This window comes from Gadus chalcogrammus, chromosome 8, assembly GCF_026213295.1.
Source record: "Gadus chalcogrammus isolate NIFS_2021 chromosome 8, NIFS_Gcha_1.0, whole genome shotgun sequence".
Classification (NCBI taxonomy): domain Eukaryota; kingdom Metazoa; phylum Chordata; class Actinopteri; order Gadiformes; family Gadidae; genus Gadus; species Gadus chalcogrammus.
In genome coordinates, this window is record NC_079419.1 from 5,979,144 (window position 1) to 5,994,143 (window position 15,000).

A 15,000-nucleotide genomic window follows, 5' to 3' on the forward strand; every position below is an offset into this window, starting at 1 on the left:
GGAGGGGAGGCCGGGGGAGGGGGGGATGGAGATATATGAACAACTGAAATGACAGAACCCAAAAGCAGTATCTAGAAATAGAACTAGAGCTAAAACTAGAGCTAGAACTAGAGTTAGAACAAGAACTAGAGCTTAAACTAGAACTAGAAGTAGAGCTAGAGCAAGAACTCTCTCTCTCTCCCCTCTCTCTCTCTCTCTCTCTCTGTCCATCTCTCTCTCTCTCTCTCTCTCTCTCTCTCTCTCTCTCTCTCTCCACCAGATCGCCCGAGAACAGGTGAGGCTCACGGGTTCACGAGGCTGCAGACGATGTAGCTGGCTGCGTAGGAGTGCCGGTAGGCCTGCAGAGACACAAACAGACCCAGACAGTGACACACTCATTGAACCGTGAACCTTGAAGGTGAAACAGGTAAACGCTCTGGTTAGTGACGTCTTACCGGAGTCACACCGTAGGCCAGCAGCACGTGTTGCATGTCAGGGGAGAGCTGGTACTTGGTGGCTTTGTATGTTTCCTAGGCAGGAACAGAAAGCATTATCAAAGATTGCTTCCCCGATTGAGCTCCGGTGCGTTGGGGTATGTTGTTTACAGGGTCGAACACAGGACACGGCCTCACACTACTCACAAACATCTTGCTGTTCACCAGAATGTGCTTCTCCAGTGTGTCCGCGTTGAATCTGAGCACGTTGCCGTCCCTAGAGCGAAACAGCAGTTCATTGTCTGGGGAAAAGGCAAAGAAGAGGCGAACACACAAAGGGGAAGAGCTCACCGTTAAAGAGGCAACGCAGGCTCCTCATCCGCTGAGTGACTGAAGATCCACTCCCATTGTGCTCCCCGTCCCTGAGACGTGCTTGTCATGCACAACATCGACCGGACAGATTGCTGCCGTTAAACCAGTCATTTACATTAGCATTTATATTTAGGGGAAGTAGCAGAATGCGTTTATCCAAAGCGTCTTACAATGATTCACACATACACTCACGCACCAACGGTGGAGTCGACCACACATCCGGCGACAGCCAGCTCTCCGGGAGCAGTTAGGCTCAGGTGCCTTGCTCAGGGTCACCTCGACACGCAGCTAGGAGGAGCCGGGGGGTCAAACTAGCATCCTTACAACTGTTCATTCACACACTCATACACCAACGGTGGGTGGACCACGCACACATCCGGCGACAGCCAGCTTCGTCGTGAGCGGTTAGGGTCAGGTGCCTTGCTCAAGGACACCCCGACACTCCGGGGGATCGAACTAGCGTCCTTCCGGTTACTAGGCAACCGGCCTCCTCTAACGCCTGAGCTGAGGCCATCCGTCGGCCACCGCTGTGCATCCCGGCGACGCACACACACACACACACACGGTCTGATGTCGCTGCCCTCTGGCCCAGTGCCAAAGTGACACATCATGTCCCCCCACCGTTCCACAAACCGTTCCACACACCGCACACCTCCCCCCCCCCCCCCCCCCCCCCAAGGGAGCTTTCCTTCTGAGCAGTTACCACGGCAATATTATCTGATGTGTTAACACTTGCCACATCACAGACGATTTTAAACAGTCAGATGCGCTGCTTCGACGCCGCCCTTTGGAGTCCTCGGGGGACTATAACCAGCGTTATGTGTGAGGCGGAGAGCTAGGATTCACGGACCTAACAGCTAGGACAGACGGGGATGGCACTAAAGGGCCAGTCACCAGCTTTGCTTACTCCCACGCCGGCCAGATGAATTTTTCAGACGTTGACATTTTGTCTTCCTGCGTGCTGGCAGGAGGCAGTGCGAGTCCAATTCAATTTCACTGCCAATTTGGAGCAAGGCTGGACACTAACAGGTTGTGAATGCTGGTGTGAGCTCAGTCCAGGACGTCCCGACCCAGCCAACTTAATTAGGGTTAGTAATTCTATTACTGCGGCTCATCTGTGCAATGCCGAGCTCAAGCACTTTGAATGATATCCCCTGACAGCATTGTAGTGCGGTGATATTGCATTGAGGCAGCTAGCAGATATGCTTCTATATTAAAGAAATTGAACGGAAAGTAAATTATCTCCTGAATCGGTAACCAATCCAAATTCTGACCAAGATGCAATAGTGTGCGCTACTGTGAAGGAGTGAGTGAAGAAACCCATATGGTGGTCCTACCATCTGAAAGCTACCATCTGAGCATAACATTTCCACAAACCTCTTGTTTACATCACTCTCCACACCAACGCTCCGCTAACCGTTAGCGCTAGCTGCACTCAAAGCTCAATTCATGCCTCTGGCTGTTTTCCTTTCCTTTCAACACCGCATTTATCTTCCTCAAACTAATGAAGCAAACAACTTTCAAAAAGACAAAAAAGACAAAGGGTTTGTCGCTTTATCTCCCAGTTCCTTTTTGTTCTAGCAGAAGTAAGTGAGACTGGGCTTAGGCTAAACTTGCCGGAAATTATTAATTAGGACCAGCCCGGAACACTACGTCGCGAGACCCAGAGGTCAGGAGGTCTGGAGACTGCAGAGCACGGCGGTACTCAAAGAGCTGCAGGGAGCCGGTATGCAACGCTGCAAAAATATAAGCCCACAAAATATTGATGAGGAACACTGAAGTACACGGTTGTCCTATTGGATTTCATTTCAGGGAAGGTCTTTATACCTGCAAATCACTGTTGATTGTGTTAAAGTAACTCAATCGACAGACCCCAGAGTCGGATCTCCTGTCAGATTAGGATGCTGACCCTCAGTTTGAAGGACACATTCGCAGGAACTAGCCCCGGATGTATCAGGATGTTCCAAAGTTTCCAAAGTTAACAAAAGCTAATTGGTATCACCTGGAGACTGTTTGCGGGAACACAGTTGTGATCATTACAGCAAAAAGACGCAGTTGCACACTCGGGCTAAGTAGGACGCTGGAGAATAGGGTGTTGTTCTTCCTACGGTGGCGTCATTACAGCGGGCGGTGTGAGCTCTGTACGCATCAGTGCACGGATGTGAGGAGCGGTGTTTTAAGCCACACAGACGTGTTGTGCGTGTTGTTGTTGTTGTGTTAGTGTAGGCGGTGTTGTGGTGGAGGAGGTGGTGGAGGTTGAGGAGGTGGTGGTGGTTTAGAAGTGGCGACAGCATGAATGTTATGCTAGTGAAGTTAATTAGCTTCTCCCATCTGCTTTGGGGACTGCACTCTGGCCTTGTTGCCGCCTGCTACTATTGCTTTCCATCAATCACACAGACCACTCAGATCTTTAAAGGAAGGGGGAAAAGTTCCACTCTGAAACGCAGAAAGAGATGGCGGTGGCATAACGTCTGCATTTAAACAAGCGTCTCTGAACTAAGTGGGGAAGAAAATGAAACACAGACGCCTTCTCAGAAATTGACAAAGCCTTTTAATATTCAGAAACAACACTGCCTCAAAAGGCTTCAGCAACACTAGTAGAGGCATATACTTTTCCCTGAACTTTTAAACGTTGCAAACGTGAAAAAACATAATTATATATTTATGTGGCATTCAGTCCAATGCTTGAAATATATCTGTGGAATTCAGTAGGCTAATGCTGTGGTAAAGTGTGTAAAGTATGACCAAGCGTTTCTTTCTGTATGACCAAGGCGGGGACAAGCTAATGCGTTTGAAGCATTGCAGCGGCCTCGACGGCGCAGTCTGATTGCCAGAAAGCCTTGGTTCACACATCGTTCAGACACACTGTTCTCACACCTAGCCCTATTAGCAAAGTACTAAGTACCATCACCCTATGATTTAAGACTTGCCCCAACTCTGAGCACCTTTAAAACAAGACTGAAGACTTTTATGTTTGCTATAGCTTTCTGCTAAATCTTAAATACATTGCACTTTCTAAAAAGCTTTTTTAACTTTGCCTTTATTTTCTATTTTAATACTAAAATGCCTTTTTAACTTTCTATTTTACCCATTTCTTTGCATATGTTTTTCTTTTACTTATCTATTATTTAATTTAATTGTATGACAATGTTTATATGTGAAGCACTTTGAGTCTGCCTTGTGTATGAAAAGTGCTATACAAATAAAGTTGCCTTGCCTTGCCTTGCCTATCTACACTGCACTGCTGAAGATAGGGTGACTGTAACCAGACGTCTCACCTTTCACACTTTTTCACCCTTCCCATTGCCTCGGCATCAACAGCTCCCTCTGATAGGAATGTCATCATAACAGCACCTTACTGTGATGTAACCTAAGAGAACAGCTGTCGTCGGCAGTGCGATGCGCCATCAAAAACAATAGCTGTCACGGTAAGTAAAAACAGATGAAGACGTGTTGTAGTTGTTGTGGTGGAGGCGGTGGTGTTGTGGTGGAGGTGGAGGAGGTGGAGGTGTAGTGTTTGCGACAGCAAGAATATAATGATAATATCTATCGGTATTTCTCCCAGCGCCAGACAGTAAAGCTGGTACATTCTGACCTCAAGTCCTCTATTTGACTTGTGCATTGTTGAAGCTAAATACCAAATTAACCTTCAAATATGACATAAGCAGTTATGCTATGAGAGTTTAAGATATGCAAGGCTTGAAGAGCTCAACGTTGGGTACATCGTACTGGCACACTACCTCGCCGCAGCGTAGCGCACGTGCGAGGCGAGAGTCTGAGGTAAGCGTTTGATGTACGAGAGGTCGAGTGCGACTCGTGCCGTGGGGGCTTCTGGCAGTAGGATCAGATACCATCTAGTCACAACCCAGAGTTCTCTTTGATCAATATCTCAGACAAGCTGCTTTATGGAAAGAGTTCAAGCTGCTACTTGACCATCGGGCACTCTTATACAACCGTTTGTCCTGTAACAAGACGGCTCCGGGCTAAACAATAAAAACGCTTAACACAGGCCCTAACGTCAAACAAACAATAAATCGCAGCAGGATACGGTGAAAGTATAGGGGAGGGAATGAGCTTAGCCTGTCTATACACGTATGTCTGATTTTGAATGTGGACAATCTACAACCAGCGTTTGATGTTGGGTTGTGTGTGTGCAAACCACCGTCATAGGTAGTTCACCCATTCTTAATATTCTAAATACGTATGAGTCTGTACATTTGAAGATGCATTTGGCTAGGAATCTTGTCTTTAACCTTGTAAACATGCTGGGAGAAAGAAGCACAGTTCAAGAGGTTTTTGTTCAATACAATTCTGGCAGAAAAATTTAATTACATTTACATTTACACGGTTGATTGAAAGTAACCCATCAGTAACCCCTCTTCACACTGCTAGCTCTGAGAAACGATCTGTAATACTGGAAGTCCATTCTAAAGATGTTTTCTTTATATCAGCCAACATTTTTTTTTACACAAGCTCACATGCACAAGGTCGGAGACGGAGCTATTGCTTTCTTCCAACAATAACGTTAAACCCGTTAAACGATCAATAGCCTGATAGAGTCGGTATCAATAGCTCCAGGGGTAATTACTAGTACCTCTGCTGCCCATCCCTGATCAATACACCAAGCAGTCTTACTTCAGCCTCTTGGCTGGCACAGTTTGACACCGTTTGTCTCTGCCAGCAGGGGGCAGTGAGCTGAACAATGAGCATTATCGAGCGTTTCCACACCAAAAGTGGGCGTTACCCGGACTGAGTCATACCGGAACCTCGGAACTGGGCTGGGCTATACCGCCCCCTCTCTACCGGACTGAGGCAAAGCGAAGTGAACCGCACCCTCCGGTGGAAATGCGCCATTATGCCGCGTTTCCACTGCAGGGTGCGGTACGGTTCGGTTCGCAAAGGTGCGGCACGGATTGCGTTTCCACCGCCAAAAGTGGGCGTGACCCGGACTGAGCCGTACTCGTTTTGCCCTCGTCTTCAGTACTCCTCCGTTGGGCTACTGAGACGCCTGAAAGGGTGCCGGAAAATTCGAGCTACACACCCCCTCCGTTGATTGGTCGACAGAATCGTCACTTCCGGGCGATATGGGGATAAAAACAAACAAACAGTACCCGCAAGGTATTATTCTGGACAATGGACATGTCACGCAAAACTTTAGCTTGGGCGAACAAGGAGGTGGAGACGTTCCGAAACGGTTGCTGGACTACTTCCATGGTAGTTCTTAGTTTAATGTGTCGTGTTCCTCTTTTCCATTGTTTTTTATTGAGCAGGCTACACGGCCTACCATAAAGGGTACTGTCGGCGGTGGAAACGCGACCTCGGAACTGAGCTGGGTTATGCCGCCCCCTCCCTACCGGACTGAGGCGAACCGAACCGTACCGCACCCTGCATCGGAAACGCGGCATTAGAAAACCATGGAGGGTCTATGCAATCTGGATCCGGGTCCTTGGAAGTTGACTTGCCACATGATACAGGACAGGTCAGAGACTGCATAAGCAAATAAGGACTATAATTATCATGCAACCAATCTTTTCTAAAATGCATGCATCCCCTTAGGGTAAAATAATGTTGTTGAAGCGGTAGTGTCAAATATTTATGTTTCGATCTATTTGTCGACCCCCTTGGGCAACACTTTTTTCGATGAGTGGCCATTTTCTTTCAAGAAATCCAAACCGTCTAGTTCATCACATTCATAATACTGCAAATGCATGGGCATTTATTAGTGGGCCCTAGGCTCAACCACCATTGTGTTACCACATTCAGTGATAGATAGTGACATAGCACTTATTGTGGGTTGTATGTGCTTGCACTTAAAAAAAAAGCACTTAGCATTGTGTAGTATCTTATCCCAGCTGTCTTTGTTGTGTACGGGAATGGATTAACCAAACAACTGTTAGTGCTTGGCACTCAGTTCTATGAACATCCTTTCTGTACCGACAGTGATATATTGTTTCTCTTACATCTGACAAAAACACTTATTATAAGTCGCTTTGGTTAAAAACGTCTGCTAAATGTCCTCAATGTACAGTAAATGCAAATGTAATTGTAAAATGATATAACAGACATTTATTAAAATAGATATCTGGAGATACTTCCACTTTGAGGTGTACTTTACCCTCAAACCTAACCCAACCCTTGCATTCTTATGCTAGACAAGTGGCCGTAGCCTTGTCCATTCACATGAGGATGCATCAAATGTATTTTCTATCAAAGTTGAGGCTACGTACCACTCAGCCATGTGCCCTCAGGTTGATGGATGTGCAGAGCCGAGCCGAACACGTCATCCACGGTCACCTTCTTCTTCCCGGCCATGCTGTCATCTTCCCCTGTAACGGACGCCAACCACAGAGAAGCATGTTTACAATGAAAAGATACAAGGATGAGGTGTAAGGTGTGTGCTTTATGTGCTCAATGACGTACTAAAAAACTGTTAAATTCAAATGTAGAAATCGGGACTAAACTTAAGCTTCCAAGTTAAGAAATCTGACTAAAACATACAAATCCAAATGTAGATATCGAGACAAAACGTCCGTGTCCAAGCGTAGCAATCGGAAAAAAACGTATGAGTCCAAATGCAGAAATCATGACTAAAACGTACAAGTCCTAATGTAGGAATCAGGAATAAAACATACAAGTCAAAATGCAGAAATCGTGACTAAAAAGTACGAGCTATGAGCCGTTATGACCCCCTGTTGTGTCTCTCAGCGCACTGGGGGGTTTCGCTGTGTGGGTGACATTTCTAGTTTCAAAGAAAAAGCAGGACAACCTGGGTGTGGGGGAGATTAGCAACATGTTGGGTATGCTTTTCTTCACATGCAGTCGTGCTCAGGTGGGTAATGACTTTGCGTTGTTCTGAGTCAACTGTAAGTTGTGTGAACTTCCCAAAGAGAGAGTTAGCGGGGGACGAATTCCGATTACTTCCTCATATCGGCAGTGATGCCAGTAACGCCTTACTGGCCTCGGACCAGTTACTATTTCCAAACCAGTTATCAGATTAAAGTCACTCATCAAAGTCACTGTGCGTTACTATTGACGATTGGCGTTGAGAGTGATGGAGTGGTGTGTGTGTGTGTGTGTGTGTGTGTGTGTGTGTGTGTGTGTGTGTGTGTGTGTGTGTCTGTCTGTCTGTCTGTCTGTCTGTCTGTCTGTCTGTCTGTCTGTCTGTCTGTCTGTCTGTCTGTCTGTCTGTCTGTCTGTCTGTCTGTCTGTCTGTCTGTCTGTCTGTCTGTCTGTCTGTCTGTCTGTCTGTCTGTCTGTCTGTCTGTCTGTCTGTCTGTCTGTCTGTCTGTCTGTCTGTCTGTCTGTCTGTCTGTCTGTCTGTCTGTCTGTCCGCCTGTCTGTCCGCCTGTCTGTCTGTCTGTTAGTGTGAGAGTGCATGTGCATTTGAAGCGTGAGTCTCCAAAGACTTCAATCTATCAGAGGCGAGTGTCGACCTTGACTCTCCAGAGTCGCGCGGTGCTGTGTGCGTGTGTGTGTGTGTGGATTTGCGTGCGTGCGTGAGTGCGTGTGTGCGTGTGTGGAGCGGTTTCCGGCGATCGCCCCGTAAAGCGTGCAGTGATATTTTGTCTACGCACTAAAAGTTGACGGAAGCGGTTGAAAGCCTTGTGTCATTGTGTGCAACCGGGGCCGTAGCACCAAATTCTGGGCCCTGTATACAAGAGGTACTGATGGGCCCCCCGAATTCCCCCTACCAGCCCCCTGCGCAGAATTGGAAGACCAAATGTAACTAATAAAGTTACTTAAAATCAAGTAATGAGTAAAGTAACTAAGTCACTATTTTAAGGAGTAACTAGTAGTCAGTAATCAGATTACTTTTTCAGGTAACTGTGGCAACACTGCATATCGGTAATTTGAAAGCAGGTGCAAAGAAGGAAGGTAGTGCCTATATTGATCTGCAGCAAGGCGAAGAGAGCTTTCTCTCGCTCTCATTCCTAAAAATTCTCAATGAGATCAGAAGCTGACAGCTGTAGAGCAGACACAGCTAATGTGGCTCAGGTGGGAGAGAGAGCGGCAGAAAGAGAGCGAGAGAGCAACAGAGAGAAAGGACGAGGATGAGAGATAGGGAGCGAGTGACAGAAGTAGACACAGGGAGAGAGATGGGAGATGGCGTATAATAAGCCATCCTAACCTGTCTGTCTGCGAAGCGAAAGGTATGACAGTGACAAAAGCACACATGTCGATGGCGTGTTTGACAGCAAAGTCCTAGAGAGAGAGAGAGAGAGAGAGAGACAGAGACAGAGAGAGACAGAGAGACAGAGAAAATGGATCCTTCTGGGAGTGCGTGTAGAGTCAGAGGGATCTGGCTCAATAAATACGTAGTCGCAGGAAAGTGTTTGAGCCTTAACAGACATTTGAAACCAGAGGAGGATCTCTCCCAGTGAGCCAGTCTCTAGAATCAGAGGGAGAGCGCTCATTTCCCAACACCAGGCAAATGGCATCTCTGATGCCGTGCCAATTTGACAAATGGCCGGGGCCATTACTGCATAATCATCTCCATTAAACAGACCTGAATGGCATTACACATTAAAAGGCCCATTATCTGGTGAGAGGGTGACCTAGCCTTTGTGAAAGAACAATATGCAATCTGACCCGCGAAAAATCTATAAATTATGATTTCTTGTAGGGAATGGGCTGACAATTGAAAACACCTAGCCAACCCCTACTGGAATTGGGGATGTCATTAGAAACCAAACCATTATTATTTGGGTTGGTTTGGGGTTTGTAAAAGCTGGTGGTTTGGGTGCGTATTTGTGCATACCACACTAGCTTTCAGTACGCATGTGTGTATGTGTGTATCAGGGCTCCATTGTGTCTGTGTGTACCAGAGTGTTTGTAGCTGTATGCATGCCAGCCGTACATAATATTGTGTTGGTTGTGTTTGTGTGTGTGTGTGTGTGTGTGCGTGTGTGTGTGTGTGTGTGTGTGTGTGTGTGTGTGTGTGTGTGTGAGCGTGTGTGTGCTTGTGTGTGTGCATGCCTGCGTGTGTGTATGTGTGTGTGTATGTGTGTGTATGTGCGTGTGTGATGAGTGTATGTAGGCGTGTGCGTGTGTGTGTGTGTGTGTGTGTGTGTGTGTGTGTGTGTGTGTGTGTGTGTGTGTGTGTGTGTGTGTGTGTGTGTGTGTGTGTGTACCAATGCTTACCGTCTGAGTGTGTATAGCTGTATGCGTGCCAGCCGTACATAATATTGCGTCGGTTGTGTTTGTGTGCTTGTGTGTGTGCGCTTGTGCACTTGTGCGTCGGTGTGTGCGTCCGTGCCCGCGTGCGTGTGCATACTCACGCGGGGTGAGCAGGATGACGGAGGTGACGATGAGGAAGCAGATGATGAGGATGACGAGCAGGGCGATAACGATGCCCTTCCAGTTCCTCTGGGGGGGGGCGCTGCCGACCAGGTCCTGCCAAAGCAAACACACAATCGACGCACAACGTCAAAACACAGCGTCAACACACAGAGTCAACACACAGCCTCAGAGGGGAAGAAGACCAACGCACACAAAACGCTCGCTGAACCCCCGAGATTAGTGCTGACACACACTTCAATCTATTTTAAACTGAAAATTGCGACCCATCGCATATCTGCGCACATTATAACGATGTGTAACAGCTCTCGTGTGCCTCCCGAAGCAGACGAGGGCATATTGTTAGTGAACAGCTCTGTGCTCCGCGTGAACCTTTTAAAGTGTTCCAATGGGGTGTGAATCCGCAGAGCGTCGTATTATCAGAAACATCAGCGTTCCCAATGTGGTGCACATGACCTGATGATGAATGACTGTGTTATTCATGATCGTAGCAAAACAAAATGGGTCAGAAAAGATAGGCAGAATATTCATTATATATTATGCAACAGTTAGTTCCGACCCCGTCATTTGATTTGACGTGAGGTTCTCCATGAGTGCTGATCAAGAGTGCAACAGCGCTGGGACTTTTAACTATACGTGCATTAGTCCGCAGTACAGGTGTTTCCAATAACAATTAGTTAAAGTAGCAATCGTTATTAATCTTAAATTGTAACAAACTACGCAACTCAAAGATGGGCCTATTTCCACACATACAATTTTAGTTAAAGTATGAAGTGTTGTCAAGAGAGGACAATGAGGAAGACAAAAGCCTGAATACTTCTCGGGCAAACCGCCAGTTTACCCCTCAACTGAATCACAAGTGGCACAAAGTGACAGCGGGCCCATATTTCACTGACGGCTCAATAAACTGACAAATACAGGTAAATGTACACTATGCAAAGTAGCTGGCTGCAGTCATGTGCTTAGACCTACACAAAGTAGCAATCTAGTATGCAGGAAAAGGTTTCTTGTGTTGCTTGGCAACAGTTTAGTCCCATTCCAGTTGAAATGAAGGATTAAATGAACGAAAAGATCATAACCTGTTGAGAGTAGCGTTAGAGTTAGCCAACGCATATAGCAGTTGTAGAACTGTTGTGTGAAGGCTTTGATTATATATACGCCATTCAGACTGTGTCCTTGTACCTCTGAAGGATTCACAGCCCGTGCTGATATTCAATACAGGAATCCGTCTTGTGTGCGATTTTAATTAAAAAACAAACCAACTCAAATCACAATAAGTCACACATGGGCAACCGCAAAGTTACACACCGTACCCTAACCAGACACGCACGCAGAAACAAAAAAGTTTCTCTGCAACAGCTGCGACCGAAACGCTATTTTTTCCCTGGGCGTTCCCAAACTGTCCCTTTGCTAAGAGCCCCTGTAGGTGTGCCCTGGCAGCCCCGCTCGTGAAGCACAGAGATCATCCTTGCAGTCAGCCAAACATGGAGCTGCTCTCTTAGCACTCAGGGGCCCAGAGCCGAGGCTGGACAGATGATGGAGTGAGCAGCTAAGTCCACATGACCGCAGGCTGTTATAAGTGCAGCACCCCAGACTGCAATTTAGGAACCGGCAAGCACTTTTCGCTTCTGTAAGCCCATAGATGCTATTTTTTTTATATTACTGAGGATGGTAGTATAGCAGAAAATCATATCATCATCACAATCATATTCCCCACCCTTATCTGTGTTATGTGGGGGAGCAGACAGGTCTCTGTGTGATCCAATGAAGGGTTAAAAAGTCCAAGCTTATGTCTGGCGCACACATTACGAGGCTTTAGACGGGTTGACGTCGAAGAAAGATTACACACATGCACGGCACGCACACGTATGCTCACACACACACACACACACACGTACACAAACATATCTGAATTGCTTTGGACGTATGGTTTTCCTTGCCCGTATTGCCATACCATTGACGATACTGCGATTGAAATGAGAGTAACTGATGGAGGTAATGAAATCTATCGTGGCTTATCAGCCGGCTGGCTGGCTGCATCCTCATTATTTCTTGCTCGGATTGAGGCATTGGGAAATATTGATGCTCCTTAAAAGTGATGAGGGCATTTCTATGAGTATGTCAACATTGCGCAGACATCTGAAGTCATTGGGACCGGAGGAAAGCCCAGTCGGACGTGCTACAAGTGGCTCTCTTCCTGCAGGGGCAGGTGAACCAGTACGGGATGCTTCACGGATAAAAATGTATGCATCTGAAATGCATCCAAGCAGGCATGGTAGTAACTCAAACAACTATACGGCGCCTGCTCTTAATCCTAGATCCTCGAGGAGTACAACTGAGGAAACGGAATCGCCTAAGATGTCGTCTTTGCATAAACCCAGGTCCAAACTTTTTTGCGGCACGTCAATTCATACGACAAACTTAAACCCTATGGCATATATTAATAGTGCTGTCGATGGATTTTCCCGTATGGTCATATGGCTACATGCTAACACCACAAATAGCAATCCCTGTGTATTGCTGGCTACTTCCTTGATGAAGTGGAAAAAAGGAGCGGATTCGGTCAGGTCTGACCGAATTAGGTAAGACCTGGGCACAGAAAACCGATCAGTCGAGCAGATGCAGATATTTTTAAGCGGTTACCATGACCACCAGTTTTCTGAGAGACGCTCAAGCAATCATAACCAAAGGATTGAACAATGGTGGGTATTTTTAAGAAACCACCATGCACAATACTGGATTAATATCTTTCAAGATTTTGAAGGAGCACGTCCACTTCTCAGGGGACTTCCTCGACAAAAAGGAGCCTAACTTTTGTTATTCACTGATTTCTTCTTTTATGGCTCTTTTCTTTTATTAACAAATCTCTCCAATGCTTTAAAATGCCTTTCTGTTTAGCTAAGCTAGTTGATCTGTGTGTCATTTATCATTGAAAAGCACTTTGAACTGCATTTCTTGTAATGTTCTTTACCAAAATGTTTTATTATAGGCCTACATGTAGGCTCTAGCAATATTTTTGCTCTTCTTGAAGGCCCGGGTTCCTCTTCAGACTGCTCATAAGGCGCGGCGTTAGACCTGGGCATTCGAGGCTATAGCCCCGGATCTTTTGGGAATAGCCCCGGATCGCTGGGCCGTCAAAAATAAATAAAACAAACATAATAATGATGAAAATAGCCCCAGAGAGTATACTTCTTTATGGTTGCATTACCAGCAGCCACAGATGCAGCATTGTAGCCAGTGAAAACCGCAAAATTCTGACATGTCCATCTATGGGCAGATTTAGAATAATTTGTTGCAAAATGTATTCTTTCTTCTCTATGCATAGCGCATCTCGTCGATATTGCTGTTATCCTTTTAGTGAGATAAGAGAGTGTTGAGTAGGATGGTCATAAAATATCTTTGGTAAGATGGATATAAGAAGAGAGACCCGCAGTGATTTCAACCCGGTCCACTTGAAATCAGGTAGGTGCATGACAGTGGTACCGTAACACTTCAATAGCCTGGGCTTCAATCACTGAACTTTCGAACAAAACTCTTGCTCAGCAAAGATGGGAAATACTATCAAATGTGTTATTTAAACCAGTATGAATATTACCGTACATGTTAGGCAATCGAATAACGCCTGCACGCCTACACACACACACACACACACACACACACACACACACACACACACACACACACACACACACACACACACACACACACACACACACACACACGCACACGCACACGCACACGCAAACGCACACACACACACACACATACACACACACAGGCAGAGTGGTAATCGGGAGAGTTGGGAGAATTCCCTGTGGGCCGTTAACGTTTCGGGGCCGTTAACGTTTCGGGGCCGCCGGGCTGATTACTGCGGGATAACAAAATTGCGTTTATAAAAGTTCCTTGCAGCGCCATCCGGTATGGGGTGCCGTTTGTAAAAGTTCAGTTACAATTTTTCTCGGAATTACGAGAAAAGCTCTCGTAATTACGACATCAGGATCTCTCGGAATTACGAGTTCCTGGTGTGCTAACGGCTACATAAGGTGTGAAACTTTTTTTTTTTGCTGAATGCTCAGCGTCACAGTTCGAGAGTATGGAAAAACTTCTACCAAATTACATTTTTTGTGATATTGTATCTTTTCAAAATTAAAAACCCAATTTAAATATGACCAACTGCATTTAGTTGTCAACCTTCTTTTTAAACATAGGATCTCTGATATCAGCAGTTGGGCTATTCACTGTTTAAATTAAGGATCAATCAAATTGCTTTATAAATAGAACAGACAGCAGTTTGGTTATCAGAGAACCACCTTCCATTTGATATTTTCGTATTTTTTTCTTATTATCTGATCATAATATCCATTTTCAAAGAAATTGCTTCATAGCAAAGTTGACTTGGATCGCGATGAATGTGTTCCAAGGAAGAAAATGAACTGTAAAAGTGAAGGAAAAGCGAATAATCAAGGCCATTAGAACATTAGGTCTTTCATTTGCTTGAATAATAAGGATTGAAATGACTGAACCTACTACAAAATATAAATTAATTACTCCAGATGAATCAATTAATATATATATATTTTATATTTTTACGGTAGAATTGGAAAAAGTCTTCTAGAAAGGCTGTTATTCACAATTGTACAAAGTTATTTAAGACGAAAGCAAAGAAGCTTTTTACAAGCAGGCAGGAGAAGTCCATCTGTTGGGTGTCATGGCAACAAGGCTCCCTTACTGACTGCTAGCGGTGTCTCACGGGGGGTCTTCTCAAGGCTCTGGTCACCACTCCTGTGGTACGGCAGCTTGTGGGGGAACCCTTCTCATGTCCCCTTCAGTCCTCTTCCTTCAGCTTGTGGAGGAACCCTTCTCATGTCCCCTTCAGTCCTCTTCCTTCAGCTTGGTGAGGAACCCTTCTCATGTCCCC

The 15,000-nt window shown here is 45.9% G+C and overlaps 1 protein-coding gene across 1 annotated transcript in view; it reads right to left on the bottom strand.

The window, feature by feature from the left end:
* LOC130387680 (dipeptidyl aminopeptidase-like protein 6) overlaps positions 1–15,000 on the bottom strand; it is a 50,593-nt gene that overhangs the window by 21,780 nt on the left and 13,813 nt on the right. Inside the window, exons 2-6 of the mRNA XM_056596883.1 lie at positions 10,064–10,178; positions 7,013–7,111; positions 621–715; positions 435–509; positions 286–338 (exon numbers count right to left, since the gene is read on the bottom strand). Coding sequence (XP_056452858.1) covers positions 286–338; positions 435–509; positions 621–715; positions 7,013–7,111; positions 10,064–10,178 — 437 coding nt within the window. The remainder of the gene's footprint in view (positions 1–285; positions 339–434; positions 510–620; positions 716–7,012; positions 7,112–10,063; positions 10,179–15,000) is intronic.